The following is a 10114-nucleotide window of genomic DNA, read 5'->3' on the forward strand; positions in this document are numbered from 1 at the left end:
CTGTGTTGTTTAAACAAACTTTGTTCGCAGGTGTTTTAGACGATGTGTGCATTTTGCGTTTGAAAAATTACTTGGAACTGTAGTGTAGCTGAACTGATGGGCAATCATATTAAACTTCTCAAAGTGTTTTGTTAGTTTTGTTTTATTTCATTTTTATCAAACTATTATTCACTAATTCATTTCTATCGATTTTCAGAAACAAATAGTGAAAGTAAGTGATATTTGGCATCTTTGCTGGATCCAGACTGACATCAGACATGCAATAAGGATAAATGCTTTGTATGAGATAGGAAAAGTAGGTATGTACCAGTTATACCACAATGACTCACTGTCAGAGAGGAGGAAAGAGAGGATCATAGTTTGACATAGTGGGACAGATAGGTCCAGAATATTACTAGTGATCACTTCCTTTCATTTCCATACACACACACACACACATACGCTCTCACTCACACCCCCACAACCCCCCCCCCATCCCCCATACACACTCACCAACACACATGCATACACAGATAAACACTCACACACACACTCACAAACACAAATTTTTGCTGCTCATGTTAAAAACACTCCACTGTACAAATACCCGCATTTTATCAAGAGCACAAATAAACACACAATGTGCATAAATACATATTTTTTCTTCTGAACTACACCGTCACCACACAAATGCACTTTCACATTTTTATCCACTTCTCTATATACTCACAGATGCATGGTATACACTCACCCATCCACCCACAAACACACACACACTCACATACACAAACACACAAATATTTCAAAAGCAGCACCTCACACAGGATCACAAACACAGCAGAAGAAATCTTTGTGAAACAACACACTTCAAATCAAACCGAAGAGAAAGACTTTTGTAGAACAGACCACAAATGAAGATAGATGTTGATTTTCATCACACTCTGCCATACACACACTTTATCCCTCTTGCACCAGCCCCCCACCACCCCACAAAAAACACACATACTCCACCTCCCCCCTCCACCCCCCCACAAAAAAACCCACTCAAACCCACTCCCAAAAGTGATCTCATTATCCTAACTACAGTGGTGTTTTTGTCAGTCACTGTTATAACTCTATATGCCCAGAGTCTCTCGCACTGTCTTCTTTCCTCACATCGTTGTTACTGCCTGCAACAGAACAAGAAAAAGAAAAGAAATGAAAGACACTAAAGATTTCACTTGTATTTGTCAATTCAATAAGAATACATATCAATCTATATATCTTTCTGTAGTATATATATATATATATATATATATATATATATATATATATATATATACAGAGAGAGACAGAGCGAGAGACAGAGAGGGAGGGAGGGAGGGAGATACATAGGTGACATCCATGGGTTTACATTGTGAACTCTGATTCGTGGAGTTGCCAGTCCGGTTTGTCGTGGTGGTGGTGACACACGATCACTGAGATAGAGAGCGAGAGAGTGAGAGTGAAAAAGAGTGATGTGTACATAGACAATTGAAGGAATATTTAGAACATGATAACTTTACGTAGTAGAAGACATCATGTAAGGTCAGAAAGATGACGTAAAAAATAGCATTACGTCACCTGTTATAAAGTGTAGTCTGTTAACAAAATAGGTGTTGGGTTTCAACTTTGTTTTATTTATTTTATATATATATATATATATATATATATATATATATATATATATATATATATATATATACATACACTGGACTCTTCTTACAGCATTACTGTGGAGTAAAACAAATGAAGCTAATAAATGAACAACCCTTCCATTCCATCAAAATAACTCAGCAAATATTAAAAATCAAAAACAAAAAAAACTTCAAGGAGAGAAAAAAAAATGGAGAGAAAGTTGGAGGTTAATATAAATAAACAATTCAGAGACAGCAATATGGACCATTTGATATTTTTCACAGAGAGAGAGAGCCAGCTGTATCCTGACATCACTGCAGTTTCATCCTCTATGGACTCCTCAGGAATGCTGGCACTGGCAGTCATCCCTTATGGCAATGATCCACAGACACCAGTCACAGTTTAGTGGTGTTCTCAATCATAGCAGGGAAAAGTCACAATCCACTGACCTACCAAAAATGCCCATGAATGGTGAAGTAAAGACAAAACAATACAGTGCAATACAATACAAAATACAATACCGCGGCTCCTGTTAAAAATCTTGGGGGTCCAATTGTCCATAACTGTAAGGGGTTCCAGACCACTTTAAGAGGGTCATTCAAATCAAATCTAAACACACACATACACACACACATATATATATATATATTGAGAGAGAGAGAGATAACAGATAAAAGCAGGCTTCCCTTTTGTTATGATTATTTTGGTTTCTTGGCCAACACAAGGGAAACAACTCTTCTATGGAGCATCAGACTAAAGCTCAAAAGAATGATGTTCGGTCTTTTTACATGTGTTCTAAAACCGTTCATAACGTCCCATGGACTGCTTGATAAACAAGCATGTGTCCTTTCTAATTTCAAAGTGTCAAGGATATATATCTATTTTATCAGAAGCCCTGAATACAGCACAGCCGATACAATTGGGAGTTATCGTTGCCACAAGTGACTCACCTAAATCTACCACTGTTTCTGCTGTATCTCTGGCATCGTCTTCATCAGTTTTCTTCTTTGGCGTTCTGTTCTTATCCTGAGCTGTGTCCTTATCCTGTGACTTCATGTCGCTCTGTTTGTTGTCAGTGCTGGACTCATCTGCAGCAGCAGTGATATTTCAAGATGTTTTAGATGAGAGTGGACTGATTATCGTTCCCACAGTTCAGAGTGATGTCCCATTAGTTGGCAGAATTTAATGTTCTAGATGAGTGACAACTGTTTAAATTTCCCATGGATGGTAGTATATTCAGATCAATGTCACACTGTGTGGCAGAATAACTAATGTTTTAGATGAGTGACATCTTGTTATAGGATCATTTCCCACTGTATAATTAAAACTGATGCCCATTTCTTTGCAGATATATGTTTCAGATGATTGAGAACAGGTTAAAAAATCCCACAGCACATTCTGACTGATGTCCAATTACTCTGTACACTTTTTGCTGCTCCTGGCAGACAAATTCATCAATGTCACTTTCATACTAAGCAGAATAAAATACCATTTGATATAAAAATCATTAAATGACTGCTGCTGATCACTGTGGTGATGTCATACAAAAGTGCTACTGTTATAAATAAGAAATGAAAATGTAACAGTAAACTTACCATGAAAATACAACTGGCTTCGTAAAAATTGTCTGTGTCCTTCGCAGAAGTGCACTGTAATTATTTTTCAAATGTCTAGAAAGAACTGGTATTTTCCTATTTGAAAGATGAATTTGGTTTTGACAAAGTATCTATTCTTGAGACAATAAAAAAACGAAAAAGAATTTGCTAAATCTGGGTGGCACTCTCACTGTGTAGCAATGCGCTTTCCCTCAGGAGAGCAATGAGAATTTTAGACAGAGAAACCTGCTGTGACAAAAGAGTGATGTAAAACCACACAAAAGAGTTTACCACAGATATAATGCACAAAAACACAGACACACTGACAACCCCAACACAGGATTATTGCATAAACTTTCGGTGGATGTAAAAATAAACGTGAACCAAAAAAGTTACAAGGCTAAATGTAGTCTTTCACAATCACAGGGTCAGCACCTTGCCCAAACAAAATCACAATCACAGAGTCAGCCCCTTGCCCAAACAAAATCACAATCACAGAGTCAGCCCCTTGCCGAAACAAAATCAGTCACAGGGTCAGCACCTTGCCCAATCAAAATCACAGAGTCAGCACCTTGCCCAAACAAAATCACAATCACAGAGTCAGCCCCTTGCCCAAACAAAATCACAATCACAGAGTCAGCCCCTTGCCGAAACAAAATCAGTCACAGGGTCAGCACCTTGCCCAATCAAAATCACAGAGTCAGCACCTTGCCCAAACAAAATCACAATCACAGAGTCAGCACCTTGCCCCCCCAAAATCAGGTTCCCATTCAGCCCAGGGTGGAGTGAGGAACACCACAGTGAAGTGCCTTTGGCAAGGACACAACACCATGCCCAAACAGGGCCTGAAACCCTCATCACTGATGAACACTGGATCAGAAGTCCAACCTAACAGATTCTGCCATGCCCCCTCCCCTCCCCACACCCCACCCATCCACCTCCCGCCTCACCCAACCCCTCCCCCCAGTCAGTGACAAAAAGAGTGAAAAAATATGTGTTTCCAGTCCTCTGCACTAACCCTGGGTTTCATGTGAAACAAGGCATTATAGGCTGTTGTCCATTCCATGGCAGTATTCAGTGAAAGCAACAGATCACTGACGTCCACAACCTTGCCTTCTTCCACACCCTCTGACTGGCCCATCACCTGCACCTCCTGCTCCTCTCTCTCTCACCCACCCCCCTTTCCACACGAAGCAGGCACACTTTGACCCTCTCACTGTAACTGGCTCAAAATGCCACCTGTTTTAATTGAACAAGCACTGAATGGTGCTGTCAGTTTTGTCACTGTTGCTGTCATCACCTTCACGTTATAACAAACCATCAGACAAGAAAGATCCATCTCCATCAGTATCCCTACCCATATCCATTTTGCACAGCCTGTAAAGTTGTGTATATGTACAGAAAGGGTTAATGTTATGTCCCATGATGCTGTGTTTAGGCATGGAATAGGTTAATGCTGGGATTAATTCATGACTTTGTCTACAGGCATGGAATGGCTTAATGTTAGGACTGTCCTATGACGCTGTGTTTAGATATGGAATGTGTTAATGTCAGAACTGTCCCAAGATGTGTATAGGCAAGGAATATGTTAATGTCAGGACTGTGTCGTGACATGTATAGACAAGGAATATGTTAATGTCAGGACTCTTCAAAGAGATGTATAGGCAAGGAACGTGTTAATGTCAGGACTGTGTCGTGACATGTATAGACAAGGAATATGTTAATGTCAGGACTCTTCAAAGAGATGTATAGACAAGGAATGTGTTAATGTCAGGACTGTGTCGTGACATGTATAGACAAGGAATATGTTAATGTCAGGACTCTTCAAAGAGATGTATAGACAAGGAATGTGTTAATGTCAGGACTGTGTCGTGTCATGTATAGACAAGGAATATGTTAATGTCAGGACTCTTCAAAGAGATGTATAGACAAGGAATGTGTTAATGTCAGGACTGTCCCATGACATGTATAGGCAAGGAACGTGTTAATGTCAGGACTGTCCATGACATGTATAGGCAAGGAACGTGTTAATGTCAGGACTGTCCATGACATGTATAGGCAAGGAACGTGTTAATGTCAGGACTGTCCATGACATGTATAGGCAAGGAATGTGTTAATGTCAGGACTGTCCATGACATGTATAGGCAAGGAATGTGTTAATGTCAGGACTTCCATGACATGTATAGGCAAGGAACGTGTTAATGTCAGGACTGTCCATGACATGTATAGGCAAGGAACGTGTTAATGTCAGCACTCTCCATGACATGTATAGGCAAGGAATGTGTTAATGTCAGGACTGTCCCATGATGACCTAGATGTAATCACTTACCCTGACTGTCTGCTGCAGCATTGAAATCTTCATCTGATTCGTCTTCTACGGTAGCGTCTTCATCCTCTTCCTTCTTCTCCTCCTTTTTCTCCTCCTCTCCCTCCTCTTTTTTCGCCTTCTCCTCCTCTTCTTCTTCCTCTTTTTTCTTCTTCTCCTCCTCCTCCTCGCTGTCTGTTTTGTTGGCCTTGGCTTTGGGACGTTTTTTGGTGGAGGAAGATGAGGAGGGGGCCTTCTTGGGTTTGTTCTGCAAGTATTTGACCTCTCGCTCCAGGGCCTTGACCTTGGACTGGATGGTGTCGACGAGCAAGGACGGGTCGGCCCTGTCACCACGCTGCTTCTGCTCTCTCTCTGCCTCCTCCTGCCAGGTCTGTGGATCGTGGACACACACACACACATATGCATATATTAATACACACACACACACACACACACACACATATATATATATATATATATATATATATATATATATATATATATATATATATATATATATATATAGACACACGCATACACACTCATACAAACACAAACATACACACACACATATACACATGCACAGAGTCACACAGTCACACACACACATGCAAACACACCTTCTCTCTGTCTCACACAGAGATGTATAAAGCTGGTGTCACTGCAGCCAAGCGGTTAGTGTCACAGACCGATGACTGGGAGGACATGAGTTCAATACCCATCAGAGGTGCTTTGGTTTTTTGTGTGCCTGTGGTCGGCTCCTACCGAGATGAGTGTGCTATGCTCTCAAATGCGACCACATAGTTGAGGGTCATGCACTAAACAGATGTGTGTTGAGAAGAGTGTTGCTCAAATTTCCTGATCAACACTGCAAGTGGCTGTATCTCCCAGCCTGGTTGACACCAGGATGAACAACGAAACAATGAAACCACAGCCTTGACAAGTGGTCCCCAAAACCTAATCATACCCCCCTACCCCCTATGAGCAATGTTATCACTCCCATTTTCAGGCTTCATCATCAAAATATGGAAAACAAAATGCCAAAAATTCTAAGGCAACTGAACAAAAACAAATAAACAAACAAAAAAATCAAACTTCAGTGTCATGATAAGTATGTCCAACAGAGAGTAGTTGTGGCACCAGCACAACACAGCACAGCACAACACAACAGACCTCAGACCTCAGCATCACTGATAAACCTGATCAGTATAAGAGCTCAGTCTTGGTGTGGGGTGGAGCGTCGGACAGGCAGTTGTGGAAACAACACAACACAATGCAAAAAACACAATCCAACCCAACCCAACCCATCCCAACACAACAGAACACAAAACAACAAAACTTGATCAATTTATCAGGAAGAACTCTGTCTTGGTGTAGGGCGGGGTGTCTGACAGAGAGTCATGGTAACAACACAACACAACACAATATAAGAGATCACAACACAAGACAACAAACCTTGATCAGTCTGTCCAGCATTAAGAGCTCAGTGTTGGTGTAGGGCAGGGTGTCTGACTGAGACTTGTCGCTGTAACAAGACAAGACAAGACAAGACAACACAGCATAACACAATGCAACACAACACAACACAACACACCTTGGTATCGTTGATCAGTCTCCCCAGCATGAAGAGTTCAGTCTTTGTGTAGAGCGGGGTGTCAGACAGACAGCTGTGGTAACAACACAGTACAACAAAACACACTTTAAGTTATAGCACAAGACAAGACTAGACAAGACAAGACAACACACCCTGGTATCGTTGATCAGTCTCTCCAGCATGAAGAGCTCGGTCTTGGTGAAGGGCGGGGTGTCTGACAGAGAGTTGTTGCGGCGTGCGGCCTGCAGGAAAGTGATACTGGCCTCCACGGCTTTCCTCAGAGCCTTCAGCGCCGCCGGCCGCCCCTCCCTCTCCTTCACCCGCACCTCCACCCCCTTCATCAGCACCTTCAGGTCCCGCCGCTTGTTGGTGAACACCTGAGGCACACAACAGCGTGCATGCACGCATGCATGCAAGGACACAACGCCACACATGGACGCACACGCACATAAATGCACACACATACACACACATGCTGAGAATCTATACCAAGGCACACACACACACACACACACACACACACCCAGACACCCACACACACATCCACACGCGCACACGCAGATACACATACACACGCACAAACACACAGAAACACATCCATATACAACCCCCCTCGCCCCAACCCCCTCCACACACACAAGCGTGTATGATTCAATATTTCACAAATCATTACCTTATCATTAACATTTTCAGCATTTCCATTCATAAATCATGCAACGTGAAAAAGCAGACCTTACCACTCTCTTTGCATCATGGGGCTGTTCATACAGCCAGTCAGACGCTTCAGACAGCTTCTGCATGAGTGAGGTGCGTTCCTCTTCCGTGGAACACGCTTCGTACGTCTCCTGGGACAGCCTGTCTTGGGCGTCGATGATGAAGCCCTCCAGTTCGTTCTTCGCCTTCTCCACCGCGATCTTCTCTTCATCTTTTCTCCTCAGATCAGATAACCTGCATATCAAATCATGTTGCTTTGTAGCCCAGCTGACCACAAAGGTGCCACTTTGGGGGGCTGGACTACCCCTCAGTTCTTAAAACTAGTGAAAGAGAATGCAGCATTATGGTAAAAGGTCAAGTGACACAATGGTAGAGTACCAGTCTCACTCAACCAATGGAAGATAACGCAGAATAATGATAAAAGGTCGAGTAAAACAATGTTCAGAATACCAGTCTCACTCAACCAGTGGAAGAGAACACAAAACAATGTTAAAAGGTTGATTGCAACAATGTCAGAAATACCAGTCTTGTTCAGTCCCTGTAAAACCTCAGTCAATTTTCAAAATATTGGAAATAACGTGAAAAAGACCAAGTGACCCATGTTCGTTTCAGGCCACATGAAACTGAAATAAAGTTAAAACACTGATTTCCTTCCTGAAACATACAACAAGAGAAAGTGGCTGACAGTTTCTAACAAGGATGAACTTCTTTAAAACATACATGAACAGAAAATGGCTGACAGTTTCAAACAAGGATGAACCTGTTTAAAACATACAACAGGAACAGGAAATGGCTGACAGTTTCTAACATGGATGAACTTGTTTGAAACATACAACAGAAACAGGAAATGGCTGACACTTTCTAACAAGGATGAACTTGTTTGAAACATACAACAGGAACAGGAAATGGCTGACAGTTTCTAACAAGGATGAACTTGTTTGAAACATACAACAGGAACAGAAAATGGCTGACAGTTTCTAACAAGGATGAACTTGTTTGAAACATACAACAGAAACAGGAAATGGCTGACACTTTCTAACAAGGATGAACTTGTTTGAAACATACAACAGGAACAGGAAATGGCTGACAGTTTCTAACAAGGATGAACTTCTTTAAAACATACATGAACAGAAAATGGCTGACAGTTTCAAACAAGGATGAACTTGTTTGAAACATACAACAGGAACAGTAAATGGCTGACAGTTTCTAACAAGGATGAACTTGTTTAAAACATACAACAGGAACAGTAAATGGCTGACAGTTTCTAACATGGGAAAACCAAACTGACTGCTGAACCTTGGAGAAACGAGTTCAGAGTGGCCTGAACGTGAGGTGCAGTCACTGCCTCTGTGTGCCTATCAGGGCTGTGACTGAGGCATGGAACAGCTTAATGTTACCACTACAGTCTTGTGACTGATTTGCTGAACAAAACTGATGCCATTCCACGAGAAAAAAGTCCAAGTAAGGAATGGTGATAGACTTCCTGACCTGTAGCCTCTGTCATATCTCAGTGAGGTAACAGCAAAGTCATCAGCTGCAGTGAAGGGGTTAAAAGTCCAGCATCAATGTGGACATCAAGTCAGACCCAGCACCGTCCACAGGCAAAGGCCAAGACCTTTTACATGACACTGACCTTTTACATCAACCTTTTGCTTGACACTGATATTTTAAAATGACCCTTTACCCAACACTTACCTTTGACTTCATTCTGACATTTTGCACTGACCTTTTTAATGACACTGACTTTGACCTTTTACATGAATGGTATTTTACACTGACCGTTTACACTACACTGACATTTAAAAAAACCACACTAACATTTCACCTGACACTTACCTTTTCTTGGCTTGCCGTAATTTATCCTTGGAGAAGTCAGCCAAGTCCTTGACTTTGACAACAGCCTTCAACTTTTCACTCATCGCCTTAGGCGAGGAACTGGTCTTCTGGAAATCAAGACTGAACTTTCTAACATGTTAAATGAATCATGCCTTATCTTCAGAGATGCAATAATGATAATAAAAATAACAACATCAATAATAATATAATGTAACAAAACATAGCGTAACATAACATGATACAACAGAAATGAATCTTTTAAGTGCAGAATCTTGTGCAAAGACCAAAAAAAAAAAAAAAAAGCTTTCACTCCCAACTTTCACATGTACCAAGAAGAACTGAGTGAAGCTTTGACTCTGACTTTCTCAGCAAGTGGAAGAAATCATGCCTTATCAAGAAAGATATGCTGTTTACTTGACAAATGCCTTATCAAGC

At 41.4% G+C, this 10114-nt stretch overlaps 1 protein-coding gene across 3 annotated transcripts in view; it reads right to left on the reverse strand.

The window, feature by feature from the left end:
• Window positions 1–499: 499 nt before the first annotated feature.
• Window positions 500–10114, reverse strand: part of LOC143291710 (hypoxia up-regulated protein 1-like) — a 47507-nt gene continuing 37892 nt past the window's right edge. The window contains exons 20-25 of one of the 3 annotated variants that reach the window (XM_076601736.1): window positions 9680–9786; window positions 7867–8077; window positions 7282–7506; window positions 5560–5926; window positions 2586–2723; window positions 500–1148 (exon numbers count right to left, since the gene is read on the reverse strand). In XM_076601736.1, the coding sequence (XP_076457851.1) occupies window positions 1087–1148; window positions 2586–2723; window positions 5560–5926; window positions 7282–7506; window positions 7867–8077; window positions 9680–9786 (1110 nt within the window). In that variant the 3' untranslated portion in view covers window positions 500–1086. The remainder of the gene's footprint in view (window positions 1149–2585; window positions 2724–5559; window positions 5927–7281; window positions 7507–7866; window positions 8078–9679; window positions 9787–10114) is intronic. The other 2 variants (XM_076601735.1, XM_076601737.1) reach the window with 2 other exon arrangements.

Source organism: Babylonia areolata, chromosome 17 (assembly GCF_041734735.1).
Source record: "Babylonia areolata isolate BAREFJ2019XMU chromosome 17, ASM4173473v1, whole genome shotgun sequence".
Classification (NCBI taxonomy): Eukaryota; Metazoa; Mollusca; class Gastropoda; order Neogastropoda; family Buccinidae; genus Babylonia; species Babylonia areolata.